The 24,657-nt window shown below is 49.1% G+C and overlaps 1 protein-coding gene across 20 annotated transcripts in view; it reads left to right on the top strand.

Moving 5' to 3' along the window:
• The window catches only part of Dennd1a (DENN/MADD domain containing 1A), a 488,421-nt gene that overhangs the window by 461,102 nt on the left and 2,662 nt on the right, over nt 1-24,657 (top strand). For 9 of the 20 annotated variants that reach the window (XM_006497998.4, XM_006498001.4, XM_011239087.2 and 6 more), the window contains 4 exons: nt 3,704-3,760; nt 9,305-9,393; nt 21,109-21,237; nt 24,036-24,294. In XM_006497998.4, coding sequence (XP_006498061.1) covers nt 3,704-3,760; nt 9,305-9,393; nt 21,109-21,237; nt 24,036-24,294 — 534 coding nt within the window. The remainder of the gene's footprint in view (nt 1-3,703; nt 3,761-9,304; nt 9,394-21,108; nt 21,238-24,035; nt 24,295-24,657) is intronic. The other 11 variants (NM_001362973.1, XM_030250063.1, XM_030250065.1 and 8 more) reach the window with 3 other exon arrangements.

The following is a 24,657-nucleotide window of genomic DNA, read 5'->3' as shown; positions in this document are numbered from 1 at the left end:
TGAAGGTTCACATACAGTGTGATTGCTGCGCCCCACTTGGCCCTGTTCTGCCTCCCATTGTGCCTATGAGAATGTGAACTTGAAATTAAGAGGCCTGAGCCTACACTGCTTCCAAATCTTGTTCCATACCAGTAGGAGCACTTAGTAGATCTGCCTCTCACTTTTGTTCCTTGTGAGCAGGTCCCACTGTGGCTCTGTACCGTAAGCCACAGGGAGCCACAGCTGGTGGAGCAGGGGTTCTGAGAGCTGCAGTTCATGGTAATGACTGTCACTAACCCTGCCCAGCTCTTCAGTCTCCTTGAGCCCCAACTCATGCTGCTCGTGAGCCATGTTCCCTCAATCCATGGTAGGCTTCCCACTGATGCTGCCTTCTGGACAGCAGTGTGGTTTTCTACATTCATCTTTCTTTGTCCCCTCTTCCCACCCGAACTGCAACCATTCATTTACCTCTTGCAGCCTATTCTCAGCACTTGCTCATGCCCATCTTTGTCCTCTGGGACAACCCCCCAAGGATATTTGGGAAACTGTAGCCCCCATAGCCCAGGAGTCCTGCCACTTCTTCCCTCAGGAGGCAGAAGCCTTCTCCTCCCCTGCCTTGCTTGTACTCATGGATGAGGACACTGAGGCCCAAGGTTTACCACGATAGCCTGGATGGAGCCCAGCCTCTGTGGGAGAATCAGGAGGGCACCCCACAAAGAAGCCCAAGAAAGACTGTTTGAGTCAGTCTTCTGTCAGTCCTTCAGATGCCTGCTTGCTTCCCACTGGTCCCCAGACTCCCATAGACATGCTGTGTTTCCACATGATGTCTCCTGATTTGTGTGTCCACCTGCCTCTCACATGTAGCTCCCTGGAGCTCTGTCCTCAGTGATGTCCTCAGGTTCTCTACAAGGGAAACTGTTTTCAGAGGAGCAGCAGGGGGTCCTGTTCTTGGTTGCTTAGGTTGGGCTCTATCTGGTCATGTCAGGACAGCTGTATTACATTATCCCTTCTTGGCATCTTTAAGTTCCTGCCAGCTTCTAGACTGGGCATGGCTACCAAGCTGTTGTCCCACCCCCTTATAATAAGTTCAGCTGTAAAAGAACCAGCACATGGAAGAAGAGTCTGTTCTAAAGAATTTAGAGTGAGCCAAGTGGTAGTGGTACACGCCTTTAATCACAGCACTCAGGAGGCAGAAGCAGGTGGGTCTTTGTAAGTTCCAGCCCAGCCTGATCTACAGAGCTAGTTCCAGGACAGCCAAAGCCACACACACACACAAATGCTGTCTTGGAAAAAAAAATGTAAGTTTTTAAGTTGATGCTGTTTGGTGGTGTTGAGTGTTTGTTTGCATGACACAGCAGCTCCAGCTGTGCTGACGAACACGGGGAGTCTCCAGAAGAGACCAGACAGTGCACAGCATTTCCCATATGGCCAGAGAACGCCAACTCTCATTTGGACAATGCACCTCACAGGGCCAGTTTCTCAGACTCCTTGAGAGATAGCCACCTTCCACTGGGATGACTTAAGACGGCAAGCAGAGTAATTGGACATGCTTTTTATTTTTTATTTCTTTAGGCATAGAAGATAGGATTGGGAGAGGGGAGAATGGAAGTGGAGGAAACCTGATAACGGTGGCAGCTACTGGTATCCACAGCCAGGAATATGCAAGATCTCACTAACCTTTTCTAACAGCCCTCTAGGGTAGAGATGTAGATGCCCATGCTGCTTATATGGGAGCAGGGAAGCTTGAAAATCGTTATGTCATGGCCCATGGAGAGTAAGTGGATAGCTAGGGTTCTATCTGAAGCTATCTAACCCAGAGGCTGCCTGCTGAGCCCTCTGCCACCAGCAGGGATGGAAATAACACTAAGACTAAAGGTGACACACAGTGAGGACTATGAGAAAAGGTGGTTATGCAATATTAAAACTCCAAATGCACCAGGCAGTGGTGGTGCACACCTTTAATCCCAGCACTTGGGAGGCAGAGGCAGGTGGATTTCTGAGTTCGAGGCCAGCCTAGTCTACAGAGTGAGTTCTAGGACAGCCAGGGATACACAGTCTTGAAGGAAAAAAAAAATTCCAAACGTGACAGAAACAGGAGAGGCAGCAGGGTCAGGACAGGGCACCTGGCCAGAGAGACCCATGCACCCTCTTCATCTTTTTCCTTAGAAGTGACATAGAAGCTCTGTGCCCTTCTGTCTTACACACTTCCTGTAAGCCATGAAGAGGACGAAACATGGCAGCTATGCCCATCTGTCTAGGCAACATTCCCAACTACAGAAGGGACACCAGGCAGGCAGCTTGGCCCTCGTCCAGCTAATGACCAAAGGTCATCTTCCACCCACACCTGCTCTCTGGGTGCTGCTCTACCAAGACCCTCAGGCTACAGGGATGCCTGCCACATAGGCCCAGCCTTCTAGGGGTCAGGTGCAGAGACCATACCAAGTGAGGCCAAGTCAGCACTGGTGAGAAAACATGTAATGTAAGCCCATACCTCTGAATCATGTGGGAAATTCTAAGTAAGGCATGTAAGAAGTAAAAGAAACAAATGGGGTTGATTTTAATAACATATTTCACCCAAAGTTCCCAAAGTGTTCCCATCAACATGAAATCAGTATAAAAATTAGTAATGAGATATTTTATATTCTTTCCTAAGTCCCTGAGATCTAGTGAATATTCTACACTTTCAGCACATCTTGGTGCTAAATGTCTACCAGTGTGGCCATTGGCTCCTATGCTGGCCATTGCTGCCATAGTCATTATCAAATGGTGGCATAGCTTTGTGAAATAACTGACAAAATGGATGAAAGCTAATTAGAGGTCCTCAGTCTTGAACTTAGATCTTTTCTGACCCTTGCTCTGCCTGCCTTTTCCTACTTGTATTACATGTTGTCGGGCTGTTGTGAGGACAAAGTCATGAGGAAAGCTAAGAAGTTAGCCTACTGTTGATCCACATCCCGACTGCCAAAGCCAAGCACGTTCTTCAAATTGTTTTTGTTCAGCAGAGCAGGCTCCTCCCTCTCCAAGTCCCATTCAGCCGCCTGTAGGCACAGCAATAGATCCCTCCAAGAAACAAACTGTTTAAAATGGGGGCATGAGGCTAGGGGGCCAGATGATCTCCCATAAGCCAGTCACATGTCAACAGAGGCCCTGTGCACTTACAGTACTGGAGACAGCATCTGACCTGCACTGGGCCTTAAAGATCAAGACCACATTTGCCAGGCCAATCAGAATAGGGAAGTCACTCCTCCTCTAGGGGCAGATAGGAAGTGAGGCATCAGAGCCCAGTACCACTTGAAGGTCTTCCCACATTAAGCATGAATTGAACTTTGGGAAAAATCTATATAGTGCAACTAGCAGAATCTAGGCATGCCATCTAAGATCAGGAACATCCACTGATGGTTTTAAAAGTGGGTGTGGTATGGTGTGGTATGGTGTGGTGTAGTATCATGCTGCAGTTTACAAAGTGTCCCTGACCTGAGAAGAAAATGAAAGATCAGAGCAAGAGAGCTTGCTGAGGAGACAGTTGTGATGATCCAGGCCATAGAGAGGCCAGGACTAGAAAGTTAACAGAGGGAGGGCAGGACAGTGCGGGGAGGAACAGCAGGTACCCCACGGACTCCAGGCTCTAGTGTGGATACCTCAAGGCTTTTTCCCAGGCCATGTGTAGAGGTGCATAGGGCCATCTCATTGTGAACTGATGTTTTAAGTTTCCACTTTAATGCAGCAACAAAGACTTCATCCCACTCGGCCGCCGCCTCCCAAGATCCAGCGCTCAAGGCCCGTGAGTAGCCGGTGGTGTGTTCTCCCTATCTAACACTGCCTGTTCCCACTCCCCTGGCCTCACTAAACCTCGAGAGTGTGGACTCTCCTGCCTGGCACAAGGAAACTGGGAAATGGGGTTTTCAGCTTCCCCCGCTCCGTGGCATGAGCTGGAACTTGCATATTCTGGGCTTCTCTCTCCTTTTCCTGAATCAGCTCAGTGACTTGCAGGCTGTAGCTGTGGGTAGCCAGGCTGCTGTGTGCAGCTTCGCATCATTTAAGCAAATCTCCCAGGGAGAGCTGTATTTCTAGCCACTGAGCTTTAATGGCTCACTGCAAATGCCTTTTCCTCACAGAGGAAGCCGCAGTCTGACAGCAGGGGTCTTATTCCCCCTAGGTCTTGGTTAGAAAATATCTTTTACTGTATCTTCCCAAGAGTAGAAAACATAGTGCCCTGTTAAATGGATACAGGTACTGTCCCCCTGCTAAGCTTTACGAGGAGAGATGCCTACCCACAAAAAGTACTAAGGAAGGCTAGGAAAACAACAAAGTACAGTACCAACCAGCCAACACATATGAACAGAGTAGGACATGGAGAAAAGCCCATGTGTTTTAAAGAGAAATGCCTTGGCTGGAGGTATGGCCCAGTGATAGAATGCTTGCCTAACATGAACAGGGTCCTTGGTTTGACTTCTGGCATCAGTGCTGAGCATCTGTGAGCTTCTTTCCCCATGTACACAGACCTTGTCCATAGTATATATAACTTTATCAGAGTGAGAAACCTACTAGGTTGTTTCAATGGTGCTACTTCCAAAGGGAAGGATTACAAATCTACTGTCTGAAGCAGCCGGGGTCAGCTATAGTCAGAAACCTCAAAAAGTAGTTCGGAGGCCCTTCCCAGTACATCTCTCCAGAACCATCTTATGAAGGCACAAAGATCATGCTGTGCTAGGATAAGCCTAAGCCAGATGTCTGTTTGAATCTGGTGTTATCTACCCAGCATCCATGGGTAGCTACTGTCTGGGTAAATGTCAGATGTCCTGTGCTTCTGTTTCTTCCTCTTCCCCCACTGAGTGCAGAAGTTAAAATTTTGGGTTAGGAAAGGGGGATTTAAATAGCTCCATCTGTAAGCTGGGAATCTACCATCCAACCATATGAAGTGGTAGAGCCATTCAGTGCCCCTATGAAAATGGAATCAACACAAACTCCAGGAGACATAGCTGCCAACGGGTTGGAATTTTCTACTCCCTGACAGCAGAAGGAAGGAACAAGCAGCAAAAAGACACACTTGGGGGACAGGAAAGACTTCTGGGTCAAACCTCATATAATATAGCAAATGTTTCAGAACAAACCTTAGCAGTGTGGATTGGGGCTTCATCATAACTGGACTTGAATGCTAAGGGTGTATGACATTGGGGCAAGGACTGAAGCTGTCTAACCCACCTTCCTCTTTTTTATACCAGGCCCTCATTCACAGTGGCCTTCTATAAAGGTAAACATGGATGATATTTGGAAGGCATTCTCTCTAACAGGTTTTCCAACTCACCACTTCCAAATAATGGCCTAGTTTATCAAAAGCCATTGTTTGCCTAGGATTTTTATAGGCACTGAACTTTTTGGGGGACCTCAATCTACCTGGGCCTCACAGTAGTGCTATGTACTAAGTATTGTGGTCACCTATTTCAGAAAAGATGTTTGGTAGCTTAACCCTTACCAAGGATCACCAAACTGTAGAAATGTAAGTTCCTTCTGGTGTCCCCAGTTCCCTAAGTCTCTGTCTTTATGGAAATGAGGTGGCCTTAGCACACAGGACTGGGACAGAGACTGGGCTCTGGCCAGATGGACTTGCAGTGAGGTCTCTGGGCAGCATTCTGTCATGGCAGGGATAAGAGTTGGAAAGTATAAGCACCCTTGAATGTACCCAGGACTGGGCTAGGTACTCCATATCTCATCTATTCTTGTTCCAGCCCACTGAAGGCAGATGTCATTTCCCTTGGTCTTCATAACCAAGACTACAGAGATAGTAAGAGACCAGCTGGCCTTTGAGACCAGACCTACCTCTCAAGTTCTCAACAGATGGCTTTTGGCAGCCATAGGTAGTTGGTAGGGAGCTCCAGGCAGTCTTAGAGGCCTGGGCTCTAGGACAGCCAGGGGTTCAATGTGATTCAAGGCATGGTAGCTCAAGTACTAGAGACAGCTCTTGTGTACTGTAGTCTCATTATTGTGGGAATTGGGTAAACTGTAGGGTGCCCAAGCACCTGAGAACTTGAGGAAGCAATGTTGTCCCAAAAGAAGACTGGGTAGTGTCTGCCTCTGCCCCTAGCCAGGGCAAGAGGTAATTCACTGGCCGTGTTCTTGGGCTTCCCCTCTTCTGCAAGCATACCCACTGAGAGACAGACTAGGAGGCTAGAAGATATGTTGTACGGGACCCAGGGTTCCCAGGCCACAGGGACTATTATGTATTCTGGATGCATTCATAGACACCAGCCCACACTGGATGGAAAGAAACTCGAGAGACCTGGATCATGGAACTCTTAAGGGTCACAGAGAGGACAGCCTGACATGATTCTATGTCAGGATTTGCCAGGTCACTGGCTATAAACATGGCTGAGTACAACAGCTGCTGGCCTGGGTGGAAAAGCCATGGGATGGTAGGCACTCAGCCTTGACAGGAGGGATTGTGTAGCCCAGCACCTGTGGCTGGAGCTTGGCTATGACCAGAGGGTCTGAGGGGTCTTCTTAATAAGGAGAAAGAAAGAGCAAAAGAAAATCATGCTGGTGTCTCCTGGATGAAGGGCAGTGTCTGGAGCCACCAGGGAGAAGGGAGAGGCAGGCTGCTGTGGGCCACATGTGAAGCACTTTATCAGCTATTTATTATTTCTTGCTCACCATTAAAATCAAATGTACTTGGTGCTTTTGTATTCAATACACACTTAACCCTGCCGACTTAGATTTCTCAGGTTTTGAATCCGGTGGGGAATTGGCTGGCTTCCCAACTTTCCTCTCTAGTCCCCCCAAACAGATCTGGAAAGCCCTGTTTAGCATTCTCTCCCCTGGTGCTGCTGAGATCTTAGCAGTGGTGGGCCAGCCCCTGTTGTGTATGAGAGTGGTTTTCCCCTCCACCCAGGCTTCACCCTTGCTAAGCACCCCAGAAGAAGGATGGTACTGCTGAAATACACAGGGGTTTATCTGCATTGTCTTTGATTAAACCAGTTGTCTGTGTGTCTAGGCCTGGTTGTAGCCTGCCACTGCATGGGGTGTGTGTGTGTGTGTGTGTGTGTGTGTGTGTGTGTGTGTGTGTGAGAGAGAGAGAGAGAGAGAGAGAGAGAGAGAGAGAGAGAATGCACCATTACCTCTTAATGCCTGCCTTTGTGGATATCTGTTTGTAAGACTGTATATACACTGCAGTCTCTGAGCCCTGGTGCATTTGGGTGTTTGTCTATAATGATAATCCTACACCAGTGAGGAATGTGTGACTCTGGGTGGGTCTGTAACCACAGGGGTGACTGTCTCTGGTCCGTTGTGTCTTTCCCACCCTCCCTCACCCCTCCCTCCTCTCCCTCCTCTGTCTGTTTTATCATCCCTAATGAAGCAGTCTCCTCCATCGATCCTGCTGATTGCCAACCCATTCCTTTTGTTTGTTGGCGCTGAGCCATTCAGCAGCACTCTGACAGCTCAGCTCGTCTAATTAGCTCTGTTGTTCTTTTTCCCCATGTTTCACCACGTTGCAAGTTCAGTTGAAGTTGCCACAAACTTAATCCCCCCATTTCAGTGGCAAGTTCACATTCTTAACCTGTCTTCATTGTAGTAAGGAGCAGCCCTGTGTGGGACAAGCTGACAGGCCATAATGTCTGACCTTCCTGAACTCAGTCCCCAGGTCCCTGGCAAGGGCAGGAGAGCTCTTCCACCCAGCTGCATTCTCTTCCTTTGTAGGCAGAGTCTCAGGGATCCAAGAAGCCTTGCTGGGGAAACCACTTCCATATGAGAGTGGGGACAGATATAGCCATGTATTTATTCGGCAAATGTTGACCAAATGTCTGTTGAGTGGCAGGCACCTTTCTAATAACAATGACAACCACAGCAGTATTTACTGCTGTTAGATTCCAGACAGTAACATTGGCCTGTCTACAAATCTTGCTGAAGTTCCACTATGTACCAGGCACCTCACAGGATGCTAAAAGGATTAAGACTATCTGCAATCTATCTTCTTACAGGCACCTCCCCTCCTTCCTTTTGCTATTGATAAAAGGGGGCATCTCGATCACAAAGAAGCAGGCAAGCATTTCTGGAGCTCACACTCTGTGCAATGTCCACACCAGTGTGTTACCCACACCCTGTGGTTAAGTCTTAACAATAGCTCCGTGGAAGAAGACAGCATGTTTTGTGGAATGTTCTTGGCCTTTACCACATCTCTGATTTGCCAAAGACGTCTGAGCTCAGACTGGCCGCTCCACAGGAAAATCTTTGGTTTGGTCAGACGTGCGCAGACCTGAGGGTTCCATGAGACTCTATCGAGATTGGTCTTGTATGCAGCCAGCCTCTGTAATCTTGTTCCTAAGCCATTGTTTTGTGTCGCCCACCAGTTGCTGGGGGGCGGGAGGGTTGTTCTGAAGAAGGGTTGTTGTAATGGAGTGTGGGCACTGTCTTTCTCGTCTGTCAGCCAGTGTCTCATTGCAGCTGCAGAGAATGCATGCTCCCTATACCTGCTGCAATGCTGGCTCATCTGCATGAACAGCAGGAGCCACAGAGAGACATTCTCAGCTCTCTTCCCAATCTCTGTGACATTAGAAGTGGTCAGAGGTGATGGTACCATACACAAAGTCACATAATACTGATTAGACCAAATGAGACTCATTCTAAGAGTACCCAGAAATTCACAGCCTAACATCTATCACGGGCTCTGATGGGACAAGGAAGTGGGCATCCTTTCCTCTGTGGCTTCACTATTGTGGCAGCTCAGAATAACCCATCTACCCACAGTGTAGTAAGAGGTGAGTGTAGGAAGCTGCCTGCTGCCCTCGTGTGCCCACTGCCACCGTAAGCTGTGCTTTGTGCAGCATCCACTTTAGCCCTACTGGAAGACAGGGCATACGGTACCCTGAGAAGCAAGTTGGCTTAGCTGGGCACTCTGTGGAGTTGTCAGTTGCTCCCTCCTTCCCTTTAGAGAGGAAAATAAGTATCCTGTAATTCAGCTGTAAAAAAGTATTTTGAGTGTGAGTCCCCCAAACAAATGTGAGTGGAACCTCTTTGTTCCACACACTGAATTCCATAAATAGGGTGTTGCTGTTCTGCCTCCCATGTTGTTCACACCTCAGTCAGCTCTCTGAGAGGCCACTGGGTCTGCAGATGAGGAGAGCCTTTCTGGCTTAAATTCCAGAGAGCATATATATCCATATGCTGTATGTTAAGTGGTGGTGTTTACGTAATAACCAGGAGACCATGGTAGCCCAGGCCTGGAGAACCTGTAACCAAGCCCTCTGGGGCTGTTTACCCAAATGTTCACAGTGGACCTGTGGGGCCTTTTTAACTCACTCCTTCTTGGGGATTTCCCCATGTTCATCCTTAGGTACGGCCTCCTCGTCCACATGTCGTCAGGAGACCCAAGAGCAACATCACTGTGGAAGGCAGGAGGACATCTGTCTCAAGCCCTGAGCAGTGAGTACTATTGCTCCCTCTCATCTCTCCCCAGGAACCCAATGAGCCAGAGCTTTGTGGTGACCAAGCATGTAGCCCCAGCCTTCCTCTTGGAGGCTCCTTTGAAATGCTGAGCAGGTGTTAAATAAGGCCAGACAGGGAACTTGGTCATTGGTGTCAGAGTCTGAGCCTCTGTTGTCACATCAGGAACCTGGGCTGTGCTTTGAGTGGTGCAGCTCAAAGGCAGTCAGCCACATTCCAAAGGAAGCCCCAGGCCTCTTAACACTGAAGAGTCCACAGGTGAGAGTAAGCTGCCTTGTCAAAGAAGCGTTCCTGCAAGGCCAAGCCCCATTGTAGGCTTACTGCTCTTCAGTCTCCACGGCTTGAGCTTATCAGAAAGCATCCTCACCATTGCTCTCTCCTCAGCCATAGCACCTGTGCTATTAGGCCTTTCCTTCAAACTTCCCCCTGACCTAGAGGACCTCTGGACACCCTGTGACCCAGCCTAGAGCCAGCTTCAGTAACATCTTGAGTGGCTGTTAGATAGATGGGAGATGGAACCTGCAAGCTGTAGACAGTTCCAACCTGGAGAGAGAAACACTATTTCCCCTTGTCCTGGTATGCATAGCCCTAGGCTCAGCTATTCACCAGCTTCCTTGGATATCTTTAGAAATACTGTAGATATCACAGATCCATCTTGGCCTAGGGTGGTTTGAGGACTGAGGGGGAAAAACTATTCTTTGTGTGAAAGGGAAGAATGCCTCTCTTTGCAAAGAAGTGGTGCCAAAATAGAAATGATTCCAAAATGTCAGGCTATGGCCTACCTCAGTGTACTTCATTTCTCCCATAATCCTCTGCTTTATAGATCCAGCCTTCCTGAATGGTAAAGACCATTCAGGGAGAACACCAGAGTGGGAAAATATATGTTTATTTCTGGAGATGCTTGGATATGTGAGATTTTGAAGAGGGGATACCTGAAGTGAGGGCATATTTAACTTGGGCTCTACACATTGCTGTGGTGGACATAGTGAGGGACATCTCCTTTGCCGTGGCTTATGACTGCCCCCTTGTGGTGAGAATGCTGCATGGCTCTGGGTTTCCTCTTGCCTTAAAGATTTCTCTTGGAGGGAATGGAATTAGCCACCTCTTCATAGCTGATCTAAGTGTCCTGGGATAGAAACCACGGACCTGTAGCTATTGAGTCTTAAATTAAGGATATCCTTGTATAACACACGCACACATCCCAGACTGGCAGCAGTCCACATCCTATGGAAACGCATTCCCCACTTTGTGGTCCTGATTAGAGATTGGACTCACCACCCACATTTATTTATGCTGTTCCTGTTCCAAACCCAGTGACAGGAGTAATTCTTTAGTGTGTGCAAGAAGCTGGCTGTGTCAAGAAGGTAGCTCTTCCTGGTAATTGCCCTAGCCCGGTCGGCATCACTTCAGTATTTTCGTGTAATGTGCCTGTCTTAGATTTCTTTCCAGAAAGCATCAAGTTGAGATGAACTGGGCAAGAGTGTGGGGGCTGGTTCAGAGGGCTGGCAAACACAGTGACAGGAATCAAAAGACACCTCACTGCAGCTCAGACTGGCCAGCGGGTAGCAAAGGATGTTCTAAGACGTCATCGCTAGGGTTTCTCTTCACATTTTCTTAATGAGGAAGAGGCGAGGCTGTATTCTCATCATGCCAATGACATTTCTGGTGCCACCCGGGTGTTTTCCTGCATCTCTTCCATGCTGCCATCCTCTACCCCCACCCATGCTCCTCCACTTCCAAATGCCATGTCACAACAGCACTTGGATGTGTTTCTCTCAACTGTCACCAGCTCCAGCTGGCAAGACCAAGTTCTTGAAACACAGGAAGCATCCAGCGGAAAATATTTTAATAAAACAGACTCCTCAAATATTGTTCTGGAAGGGAAGGAAAACAGCGCCACCAATCTGTCAGCTCCATGTTGGGAGAGTTGGAAGGAGGGGCTGGGAGGCAGGAGCCAGCATCTAGTGGTCTTTGTGGAGGGTGGCTCCTGGTGGTACACGTGGACTCAGGGCCTGCCCTTTGAACCACTGTGACTTGTCTTGAGTCCTAGTTCTTTATCTCTGCTGAGGATATCAAAGTGTACTGGGCTCTTAGAGGGTTTAGGCTGCAGCTGAAGGGGTGACTCCTTCCTGCCTGTCCCTGAATTCCAACATACTCAATAGTTATCTCTATTCAGCAAGATGGAGCCTTTTAGGAGTTGGGCACTCTGAGGCCCACCAAGCTCCAGCAGTAGCCAGCAGCTCTCAGCTGAGATCCGTTGCTTCCTTTCCTGCTGACACATTTCTGCCCATTGCTCCCTATCTGCATCCATATGTGCACTCATTCAGTAGACATCTCTGAAAACCTGCTAGGCACACATCAAGATGCCGTCAGAGGGATTCCCATGCTGATTCATCTGTTGACTTACATCTGCCCAATCTGAGAGACCATCTCAGAATGATAATATAGAGAGCAGTAAGAGAGGACATCTGAGGTTAGCATCTGGACTCCACACATGTACCACCGAGGCAAGGGCCTATGACCACATTGACATCCAGGTGTCCCCGTATTCCCTATTAGAAGGCTGCAGTGGGATCAGGGGCGGTAGTCCTCACTGAGTGGCTAAGAATATAGGGGGACATCATCTGTGAATAGCCCCTGATTCATCTTCATGGTCCTGAGGTTAGAGACTTGCAGATGGCAGTGGACCTAAAGTGCCCTGTTCTGACCACCTACCCTCTGAGCTCTCTAGACTGCATGGCTTGTTTCTCCAGTCACATGCAGATGTGAATTCTGCTGGCCACACCTATTAGTTAAGTTTCCTCATACTAAAGAAGAGCCCAGATTCAACCAACCACGGAACCGTAAGCCTGCTCACCTCTCCCACCAGATCTCTCTTTTTAAGCAATTTTGCTTGTCAGAATGGTGCAAGTGGCCTTAAAGACAGCCTAGAGGTCAGGAAGGAGACAAGTTCACTCTGATCACATGACTTTGACTCGGCCACACATAAGTATTTGTGTACAGTGCCCTCCAGGCTCTGCCTAGTTATCTTTTTGGAGCTCCTTAGTCTTTGATATCCAATTGTACAGACTTGTCCCTTGTATCTTGATAACTCCTGTCATTTGTGACTACAAGCATGTGTGTGAAGGGGAGTGTTCCTTCTTAACCTGTTCCTATACTATACTTTTAGCTTTTGTTCCCAAGATTTCATTCATTAGAAAAATGCCGGGGGCTTAGAGATGGCTCAGTGGTTAGGAGCACTGACTGCTCTTCTCATAGTCCTGAGTTCAAATCCTAGCAAACCACATGGTGGCCCACAATTATCTATACTGGGATCCGATGCCCTCTTCTGGCGTGCAGGTGTGCATGCAGATAGAGTACTCATATGTAAAATAGATAGATAGATAGATAGATAGATAGATAGATAGATAGATAGACAGATAAATAAATAAATAAATAAATAAATAAATAAATAAATAAATCTTCTTTTAGAAAATGAAGGAAGCTGCTGGGGTAACGCCCCTGCTTGCTGAGAGTCCTCTCATTGTATGTCGCTGTAAGACATGGAAGTGACAGCACCGTCCATGGAAGGCTGCATGCTAGGTTGGCACTTTACACATGGCAGGTCACTACATCCTCGTGAGAAATTGGGAGGTAGGGGACTTGAGCTGTGTTTTATGGTAATGGCTGAAAGTTCAAGAGGTTGATCCTGCCCTTGGTCACATAGCTAGTTAGTAGCACCACTGGTTACACAGCTAGTTAGTAGCAGAGCTGAGCTTCAATTCTACCTCTTGAAAACGAAACCAGTACACCCATCAGTGCTTCGAATATGTCTGTCCTGTCCAACTTAGTGGACAGGAACCACACTGCCTCATCCCTTGTACCAGATCTGCATCCCTTGGGTTCTGAGCAGCCAGCAGCACTGGAAATTCTCTAGGTGGGAACAAGTGCAGGTGTGCCAGCCGCATAGACAGTCTGCACCGATTGGAGCCCACACTGCTGAGTGGCAGCAGTGCATTTGTCTCAAGTGTGCTTTGTGGCCCCTGTACCAAAGCCTCAGAAGGTGAAAACGGATTGGAAGCCATTGCCAGAAGCATTTTGTGAGGACCGTGACCCAAGTCTGCATCTCAGAACACTTCCTCTTGTGTCGCTGTACAGAAGACAAGCTACCCTAGCACTATGGACGTGCTTCACATCCGTCAGTGTCAGATGTCAAAGGAGCCAAGCCCTTTACCTCCTGTATAGCCCAGCACTACCCCAATGCTAGAGTTGGTCATTTGGACAGAGGCCTGGTGCACAGGTGGACTTCCCCATGCTCAAGGTGGCATCCCAGTCTGCCACCTTTGAGGTGCCAAGGCTTCACTTCCTGACAGTATCCAGAGAAGCCACAGTCACATCCTAAATAGGGGGACACATGACCTACCATTCCTCCTCACCTCTTCAACAATGGCCAGTCAGCCCCCAACACCCTGACGGTTACATCACATCACAGACTTTCTCCCTGTGCCCGAGCCCAGAGTGTGAGCCTACACTGATAAATTTCCTCTGGATACACACTTGAAGGCATTTGTTTGTAGAAGCATACATGTAGACAGACACACAAACACACACACTCACACTTATGCGCACACGCACATGGACATGCATATACACATACCTGTGCTCCAAGCTTCTCCAGGGAGAAGTTATATACCTCAACCTTGACTTTGACTGCCAAGCCAGTGCTTATCCAGACTTCTGCTCAAAGGTGTCTCCCGAATGGAGGGATGTAGGAATTGGTGAAGGCAGATGCCTGCCACTCATAGTCCACTAACCCTGGAGATCAACCAGGTGCCAGTAAACAACCACAAACACCTAATGAACATTTACTGTGTGCCAGGTGTGCGTGGAATGTAACTGTGAGGCTGCTAGCACCTCGCCTCCTCTGACCCTGCAAGAGCTGGAAGCTGCCACCAGCCCAGCAGCAAGTCTCTAGGATGCCAGCTGGGCCTGGGCCCCAGGGGGCAGGGGCAGCTGTCTTGGTGCTACCCCCTGGCAGGCTGCCAATTCCCACTGCCTGAGCAGCCAGAAGTCCAAACACCTCACAGAAGGTCACAAACCCAATTAGCAGAGTGAGAGGCCCCTGACCTGACTCACTGCCCTCCCCAGTGGATTCTGGGTGGTAGAGACAAAGAGAAGCCTGAAGCCAGATGAGGCACTGGAACCAGGATTAGAAAAGCAGGAACCAACAGAAGCCCTCATCCAAGAGTGTGTAAACTGGCGGTGTTGCCACGTCCACCTCTACCCCCACTTGACAATGGCTAATGGTGACTAGAGACAGCAGTAGTCCATTTGTTTCAATGGCTATTTATGTGACTGAGTGCAAAAGTCCAGTCAAGAAAAGCTGCGCTCACGTGACAGCATCCTCCACACACACACAGGGAAGCCATTTCCCATCTGCTGTCACTACAGGGGAAGCCTCTAGGAGTCAGCCTCCAAAGGCTGTACCACTTAGCTGAGGCCTCACCCTGGCGTAATAGCTTGTTGGTTAACCATCCCGAGCCCAGCCAGGACAGTGTGAGCCCCTTTCAAATACAAAGGAGCCAACCCACTAGCAAGTGAAACAACTTGCCCTGGGACTGACCGAGTCACACCCCTAGGACTGCCAGTGCCCCATCTCCTGCCTGCTGCTGCCATGGTCCTCAGGCAGGCATGGTTGTCCTAAGGGCAAAGGGCTGAGATAGGTGTCTCCATTCTCCCTCCCGATCTCCACTTTCCCTCCTACACAGACCCCCAAAGAGTAACAATGTCTTATTCCTGTGTGTGTCCACCTGGTAACTTGGCAAGGACCATCTCAGGCCATGCTTAGACCATATGTCAATGCCATGCAGGCATTAGAGAATTCTGTTGGAAGAAAGGATGGCCACAGTGGTTGCATTAGTGGAGACTAGAAATGTCTCCTGTTCCTGATGCAGCCCAGCCACCTGGCCACACATCACCTCCGCCTACCCAACCATCCATCCTTGTGCTATTCTGAGGCCACCAACCCCAGGTCCTCCCTCTCCTGAACACCCCCATCCTTGATGCTCTTAGATGCATTCCTGGCCATCAAGCTACACTTACTCTGCCCAGGATCAAAGTGCGGAGTCTATACCATTGTCCAGGGATCCTCATCGGAGAGTCTGTGAGCCATGGGTACCCTGATCCTCAATCCCTGACCCCTGATCTCCTAGTAGAGCCAGTCTCCAAGGGAGTGGAGTGACCTGGGTTCTTGCTGATGACAGTAGGAATTATCACAGGCAGCAGAATACCCTTGTTCTGATGGTGACTGGTGATGGCAGTGTCCCTTGTTCCTCGTCAGATATTCATGAAACTGAGCACAAAGGTCCCTGTACACCTAGTTCCTCTCTCAGCACAGCAACCCTTGGCTTTCGGGAGCAGCACCAGGTCCAGCTCCCAGAAGTACTCAGCCTTGCTTCAGAGACCCTTCTGCTTTTTTAGCCACTTCCAACCTTGTGGTTGGGGGACTGGCTCTGTATCATAGGGTTGAGGAGATCTGGAAACTATAGGTAAGGCTTGCTGGATGACATCCATGTGCTGGGATACAGCCAGTGTAGGACCATCTCTTCATCCCTGACCAGGAGAGAGGTGCCTGGCATTATCCTATGAAGCAACATGGGACAGCAGTGGAGGGTTTGGTACTTAGTAGGCACCATGCAAAGACCTTGGTGACTATTTCACTTTTCTACTCAAACTTTCTAAAAGACGACAGCATCTCCATTTGCAGAGAACCAAAGGTCCAACGATTTTTCCAAGGTGTCTGGAAAGAAAGGAGGAAAAGAGTGGACGGGTGGGCCTTGTCCAGTGCCTTTGTTGTACACATTACCCCACCAGGGCTGTGTCACCAAGGAACACAGAGTAACCAGAGCATTTACAGAGCGAAGACCCTGTGTGCCGGAGTGAAGCGATTCTTCTAGAATGATCACGGTGTCCCTTCATTACCTCAGGAGACCAAGGCCAGGAGGATTCCTCCCACTTTATCTCAAGTGCATTTAAATGTCAATTAAATTTGAAACATCTACATTTGTCAGCACTTCATTTCGGGCCAGCGTGACGTGCGGCTGATTTGTCCATGCGATGTGACACATAAAAAAAACTCTCGAGATGTAGATCTTCCTCATTAAAAAATAAGCCAGCACGATCCTGGAGCAGCAGAGAGCACAGAGCACATCCCAGCTTCCTGACGCCGTGTCTCTGACATGGTATTTAAAAAGGAACAGCCTCGCCTGTCACCACTGTCACACGCACACGCTAACCAGCGACACGTTAAACCAAACATTAGAAAGGGCTCCGATCATCCGCAGGGAACTCCACTGCAGGTGGACAAGGCAGGGGCAACAGGATGATAGGCCCAAGCCATGATGGACGGAGCCTTTCTCTCTTGCTGTGACATCACAGCCCTTGCTGGGTAGCCAAGTTCAGCGAGGCCTGCCTTTTCCCAGACAGCCCCTTTGTGTGTAATAAAATCCAGGCAAATGGTGGGGGGCAGACTGCAGGATAGTAGCTGAATTGGGTTAATGAGGGAAGAGGTACATTTTTTTTATATTCTGCCTTAAGCTAATAAAAAATTTAAACCTGGACGTTTTCGATGGTTCATCCTTTATCCCTGACAAATATCTGACTGTATCTTTCATGGGAGAACATGAGCAGCTGAATTTAAATAAGTTTATTTTGAAACCACCTTTCATTAAAAGTGGAAGGGGAAACCCCCTGCCTCTCATTCCATTGTTTCAGCTCTAGGAAACAGGTAGCAGGACCCTGTGGTGTTTAGAGACAGGCCAATACAGAGTCCAGCACCACCCTCAGGGAGGGCTGTGTGACCCCAGGCAAGGAACTCCACCTCTCTGAGCCTTGGCTTCTTTGTCATGAAGAATGAGTGAGAAATTTTATGGACAGCATCTGATTCCTTTGAGTCATCACCATCCTTATGGCATGAACATGACAGCACTCTGAGTGACCAAATCACATGGCACATTTCACTCTACTGCCCTGTCACTCAAGAAGTAATGATGTGCAGTGAGCACCCGAGCCTGGCCTGGCCAACAGAGTCAGCTGGAGGAGGCTTGCAGACTGAAAAGTAGAGCTCACTCTCCTGCATCCTGCACTCACAGCATGTGGGAGGCCCTGGTGTCAAAGGTGCCCCTCAATGTAGGACTTTAATGACACCAGAGGTCTTCCAGCACAAAGGCTTAAAGCTCTCTGGGAATGTGACAGACTTCGTGACTGTCAGCCACCATGTGATCTGTGCCAGGGTCTCTCTGACATCCACGCAGTATGCAGGTGTCAGAGAGACATTGACAGTAAATCTGAGGGTCACCCAGCACTTCCAGGTGGGGGCTTAAATTCTCTTGTGTGTATCCACAGGACTGTGATCCTCAGGACAGCCTGGCTCCAGTCACTTCCTGGCTTGGCTATCTGCTTGCTTCTCTGTGCTTCATCAATAGTCCCCAGTGCCTAGCAAGCACTAGATCTGCTTAAACATAGGCGAGAAGTGTTCCTGTAGGTGCTCAGACAAATGGGGAGATGACTAGACAGGTGGACTCCATCAAGTTAGTGTGACAGTCCTACACATTAGGGTGCTTGCTCAGAGCCACTTCAAGTAGTGACAGACTACCTCCAGCAACTTAGATCACAGTACTTCCACCACAGGGCCCTCCCAGGGGCCTGTACCTGAACTCTGCCTTGAGGCATCTGCTCTTGGTCCTGTATACCCTGTGTCTAAGCATCTCAGGACGCAAGTAGAGAATCCGAAGAGGAGGTGCATCTATTAGAGCCTTGAAGTGATGAAAAGACCTGGGTGGTATATTTGGTGCTTAGGGGGAAGAGGAGGAGATAGATCCCCAGCATCCCAGCCTCATTCCTTCATCCTTCTAATGTGGGCCCTGGGAAGAAGAAAAGCAGCAAAGGTCAAGCCCCTGGCCTATAGCCCAGCCAGGAACAGAATTCCAGATTATCTGCGATCCATGAAGCACCAAGAACTACAGCAGGGAGAGCTGGGAAAGCCAGGTCCTTCCCTAGGGGGTAATATTAAGGTCAGGTCTTCAGGATGGAAGAGCAGTCAGTGTGCTGAGGATAGACAGGCACAAGAGCTGAGGGGCAGAGGATGTCCTTCAGAGATGGTTCTCAAGCTGAAGTGCCGAGGATGGATTGGAAAGGGGCCCCAGGGCTTGGCCCTCCAACCCACCCATCCCTGGCATGCACCTCAAGCTGCCCAGAGTGAAGTGAACACAGAGCTTCCTGTCTCAGTTAGAGGCTGCCCCATTGTAGAAAGCAGGGGCAATGGGAGGCGGGCGGGAGAGCAGATTACTCCAGCATCTGAGTATTCCTCCTCAGTCATTCTGCAGTGGATTAGCCTCATTGCCTATGAGAGCAGCAGGGACCTAGTTTTGTGCCAGGCCAGATGAGACATGTTTCATCATGCAGAACCTTCTGCCATGAGCTGGTCCTCCTCCAGTTGTGGAAGAGCTGAGGCATCTCATCCTAGGGATATCCAGGTGGTCTGCAAGTGGAGGCTATCACAGCCCTGCACCTGCTACCCGTGGTGCATGGCCCTGGGCTAGCCACAACTTCCACTGCAGTTTGAGGATAAAACTCATGACCAGCCTTCAGGGACAGGGGAGAAAATGAGGGTGTAATGGCTAGAAGGGCTGAGGCTGTGGATGGCTCTGGGAGCTACTTCAAGTAATAACAGGTTAGCTCTAGGAATGGAAATCAGAACACTGGCCATCCCAGGGCTCTCCCCAGCCTCCTGTTCAGACTTTCCTGTACTCGTTTCAAATGTGTTGCCCTTTCCTAAATAAAACCTGAAAGGAATTCCAACAGGGAAAGTGTAGGAAGGCTGCTCCCAAGAACAGGTGGCCCTGCCTACTACCCTGTCTCTCCTCTCTGTCTCCTCAAAACTTCATTGTTCCCTCTCAGGTCTCTTCACAGTGAGCCCAACCATTGACAGAGGCAGAGGTGTTAGTTACAAAGGCATTCATGGTGAGGTCAGGATTTGAACCTGCCACAGTTGGAGATTTCCTCTCCTGGGCCTGTGACCTCTCCTGGGCACTGCTGGTCAGTATATAATTGATAGGAGCCAGGTGTGGACTCTCTGGACTGTGTGTGTTTGTTTATAGAGCTAGAGCACACAGGTGGCTGACAAGGGAGATATATTTTTTATAACAATGAATATTTAATTTCCACATCACAGATGAAAAAGACTCTCTGAAGAAGCATCCAAGGGAGACTCAAGAGAGGGCAGCTAATCAGAAGAGGGTCTTCTCGGGGGCTGCTTCCACATAGCTCACTTTTTCCTTAACTTTTCCCCCTTGATTACTGAAGTAGAGATATGCATGCTGCAGGAAAAAAAAGAAGAAGAAGAAGAAGCATAAGGCGGGGTCATCCACAATCCCACTAGCCACTGCTGGAATTTAAGCACTTGCTTTTCTAGTCTTTCTCCTGTGCAGTTTCCCACAAGAGATGAGGGATGTAGTATCCTCAGGGAACCAGGTCTGGATGGCAAAATCCAGGATGCTCATGCCTGTTCTGTGAAATGGTATGGTGTCTGCAGAGAGCCCATACACACCCTCCAGTACACTGAAACCATCTCTAGGTTACATTTTTTATACCTAATCCAGCATGCATGCTGTGTAGATGCCGTTGAGCTGTGTTGAGGAAGAACGTGATGATGGTACAGACCGCACATGCTCAGTACAGATGCAGTTTTTCCAAGCATTTTCTTTGTTTTGTTTTGCAAGACAGGGTTTCTCTGTGTAGCTCTGGCTGTTCTAGAACTTGCTCTGTAGACCAGGCTGGCCTTAAGCTCACCGAGATCCACCTGCCTCTACCTACCATTGCTGGGATTAAAGGCCTGCACCACCACACCCACACATTTGTAACTCACAGCTGATTGGAACTATAGAGATGGAGCCTACAGGTGTGGGAAGCCCAATCATAAAGAGAGCAACTGTGCCATGCTTTTACATTCTCTTCATTAGCATTATATTTAATGGGAAGATAGCTTTCAGCCAGCAGTTCCTAGCTCTGCTTGCTGGGAGTGTTTAGTACTTTAAGCATAAGAGATGGCTCAGCGGTTAAGAATACTTGACTACTCTTCCAGAGGTCCTGAGTTCAATTCCCAGCAACCACATGGTGGCTCACAACCATCTGTAATGAGATCCAATGCCCTCTTCTGATGTGTCTGAAGACCAAGACAGTGTACTCATATACATAAAATAAATAAAATTTATTTTAAGAAAAAAAAATTAAGCCGGGCATGGTGGCGCACACCTTTAATCCCAGCACTCAGGAGGCAGAGGTAGGTGGATTTCTGAGTTCAAGGCCAGCCTGGTCTACAAAGTGAGTTCCAGGACAGCCAGGGCTATACAGAGAAACTCTGTCTCGAAAACCCCCTCCCAAAAAAAAAAAAAAAAAAAAAAAAAAAAAGGAAGAAAGAAAAGAAAAGAAAAAAATTTTAAAAAAAAGAAAGTAGTGTTATTTTAGGGTTAGCCTGCTAGAAGTGGGTAACCAGGTCAGACATTCTGGGTGAGAGTTCAAAGCCCTCGGCACACATAGCAAATGCAGCTTCCTCTCGGCTTGGAGGCAGCCTCCTTACCCCAGTGGATGCCCTGGGCCTTCCCCTCACCCTGTGCTCTCATGGTGTCCTAACTGCCTCTTCTTTTCTCTCTTGTCCAGCCTGGTAAAGCCCTTGCGACACTATGCTGTCTTCCTCTCTGAAGACTCCTCTGATGAGGAATGCCGACGGGAAGAGGCCCCCAGCACTGGCTTCACTGAAAGCCTTCTCTTCTCTGCTCCCTTTGAATGGTCTCTCTTCCTCTTTCCAGCTCCTTGGGCTCAGCCTGGTGACTCTTTGGGTGCAGTGGGGAGCATGGGGGACTGGGGCTGCTTGCTGCCATGGGGAGAAACGTTCCTGGGTGCCAACTTTCAGGGTGGCTGCCATGTCTACAGGCCTTCTCTCAGGCTCGTACTGTGCCGGCCCCACAGGGCTGTGACAGCAAAGGTATCAGGTGAGACTGAAGCACTGATCCCCATTCCTTACAAGGGGAGACGACTCCATCAGTGGAACTGGCGACCACAGTAAGCCTGACTCCTGACCCTCCTTTTCTCAGTGCATCTTAGAAAGCCATGGAGATAGGAAGGCAGATGTAAAGTAAAAGGCCATATACATATACATCTGTCGTCTCTGCTGAGGTAGAAGGACTGTGAGTTTGAGGCTAGCCTGGGATACATAGCAAATTCCAGGCCAGTCTGAGCTATATACATGAGCCTTTCTAAATATATATACTATGCATACACACACACACACACACACACACACACACACGTTATGATCTACTTGGGTTTCTTTCTTTTTCTTTTTTTTCTGAGACAGGGTTTCTCTGTGTAGCCCTGGCTGTCCTGGAACACATTCTAAAACTCAGAGATCTGCCTGCCTCTGCCTCCTGAGTGCTGGGTTTAAAGGCATACACACCACCAGCACTACCTAGGTTTCCTAAAAGTAATTTCATCTTAACTCTATTATTTTATGACGTAAGTTACATACAAATTCCAAACACCATTTTTCTTTTCAAGGAAAAGAAGGCTTACCTTACATACAAATGGACTTCCCAGGAGCCTCAGCGATGTGCCCACAACTACCAGAGTGCCAGCTGCTGTCCACCTCACAGTCAGGGGTCCTTGTCGCCCTCCACTGTCCCCATCCTCAGCCCCTCCCAGCTCTCTGACCTTAGCAAGTTCCCAGCATCAGATCTGCTCCCTATGGCTTCATCCTGGACCTTCTAAGTCAAGGCTGCTCTGCCCCCTGCTCGTTTCCTGCTGCCAGCTCACTGGTACAATAGCAGTGGTTTGTCCCTGTTAGTTCACAGTCCCTGGGCTTCACACATACCTTTTTAGTAATTTCATTCTCTCTTTGATCTTTTTCTTTTAAATGTTTGAAGATTCAGCTTCTCCCCAGCAGGAATGTCAGTGCTATCACAGGTCTAATGTGTCCACTGATGTAGCTATTACTAGTGGGAGCAAAAAGAGCTATTGAAACAACACATGCTCATCTAAGTGGCAACTGCGACTCACCCTGCAGGAAAGCAACCTACTTGGAAGACTCCCACCGACTCTGCCCTAAGCCTTACCCCAACAGGCCTCTGAACTAAATGATTGACTGGCATTTTTCCCCGAATTTTACAATGTTAGGAATGGAACCCAGGACCTCACATGCTGCACATTCTACCACTGAGAAGCAGTGGTTAAAATTCATTTCCTTAGCCTGTACCCAGAGCCAGTTCAAGGCTTCCTGTGTGTTTTTAAAGGGGGATGTCCCATCCTAATTCACAACACAAAAGGGCTAAGAAAACTGTCTCCTGTTTAGGAAGGAGGGACTCTTCCTAACCCCAGCCCTTCCTTTGTGCTCAGCTTAGATTAAAGGCTCTTGAGTTCCTTGGTCACAGTGAGGAAAAGACTTTGAAGAGCCAAGCCTGGCGTGGTGGCGCACGCCTTTCATCCCAGCACTTGGGAGGCAGAGGCAGGTGGATTTCTGAGTTCGAGGCCAGCCTGGTCTACAGAGTGAGCTCCAGGACTGCCAGGGCTACACAGAGAAACCCTGTCTCGGAAAAAACAAAAACAAAAAACAAAACAAAACAAAAAGACTTTGAAGAGCCTCCAACTTTGCTTCCATTCCACCCCTTGCTGGGTGCTGGGACACACAGAATTGTTTTACTTAACTTCTCTGGGTTTCCCTGCTCTCATCTGTAAGGTAGGGTGTAAGTCCTAAACAGAAAAGTCTGATGAATGGAGTTGGGACTTCCTCCTCTTTCAGTGGACCTTTGGTGTCAGCCTGCTTGTGACCAGCAGGTGGAGCCCTCAGTCCACTTCACCAACACCATGTGCACAGCCAGCCTGACCCTAAAAGGGAGGCATTCATTGCACTGGCCAGCCTTCACCAGAGGTCAGGGCTGGTGCTGCCTCCCGCAGATCAGTGGTGCCCTAAAACTCAGTGGGAAAGCAAAACGAGTCAGCTGTTACTTACCCCAGCTCTCCCAAAAAGTTGTGTGGCTACACAGAGCTCACAGAGGGTGGGCTGCTGGCTGGTGCTTTGCTCCAGCCTCAGCCTACCCTCTGCGCTTGTTTATGGAACCACACCACCACTTGAGCAGCTGAGATTTACAAAGGTTAACTGACTCAGCCAGGTTCCCCTGGCAAGGTATGGAACCAGGGCTCAAACATAAATCATATAAGCTAAGGCCTAGAAGTTTCGCTAGAGATGCTAGGGCTCCTGGTTCATGCTCTGGACCTGACTCTAAAGCTAAGGTTGGCCACTACTCAGGAAGCAGGTGGGACAAAGGAATGCATGCATCTGCCTGCTATGTCCCTCCACTCCTACCTGGGCTGTATGTTATAGACCTTGGGCCCTAGGGCGCTTCACCATCTCCTCAGAGAAAGTGAGAGTTGGAGCATCCCGTCCAAGGCACCAATCATACTAAAGAACCCAATCCGGCCCCAGGAGCACCACAAAACATTGGTCCTGGGGCTTGGTGTCGCAAGGGCTAGAGCCACTTGCTCCTCCCACAGATTCCCTAGAAGAAAATCCAGCTGGCTTTGTCTCCTCCTAGGCCACAGCCATACCGGACATTGAAAGAATCAGACAGCGCAGAAGGTGATGAGACCGAGAGTCCAGAGCAGCTAGTTCGAGAACCCTGGGGACCTACCCCTGCTCCACCTGACCGAGCTGCCAGCATTGACCTTCTAGAAGATGTCTTCAGCAGCCTAGACGTGGAGGCACCACTGCAGCCGCTGGGCCAAGCCAAGAGCCTGGAGGATCTCCGGGCCCCCAAAGACTTGCGGGAACAGCCAGGGAGCTTTGATTACCAGGTATGATGGGAGTAGGGAACAGTAGTTGATGGGGTGTCTCCTAATGAGCAAGGTCCTCCTAGTCACAGTGGAAGGGGCCAGGGAGATAGGACATCACATCCCCACCCCTGTGTTAGTACTCCAACCCCACCCAATTTGGAGCAGTACACTGTTACCAGCTATCACGGGGAGCTATCTATCATGCTAGCACAGCAGGGGGTGTCTGCCTGCCTCCATTCTTATCTGATAGTTGGCTGCTGCAAGGCTTGTCCAAGCCCACCAGGCTCCTTGGATCAAACTCCTGGGTTATGGATTGGTTCTCCCAGTGCGACTATCAGTCAGCTCCCCTCTCTGGGATTCATAGATTATCCCACCTTCTGGGAA

The sequence above is a fragment of the Mus musculus genome, chromosome 2, assembly GCF_000001635.26.
Source record: "Mus musculus strain C57BL/6J chromosome 2, GRCm38.p6 C57BL/6J".
NCBI lineage: Eukaryota > Metazoa > Chordata > Mammalia > Rodentia > Muridae > Mus > Mus musculus.
Note: the sequence above shows the minus strand (reverse complement) of the source record. Positions and strands in the feature narration are given on the sequence as shown.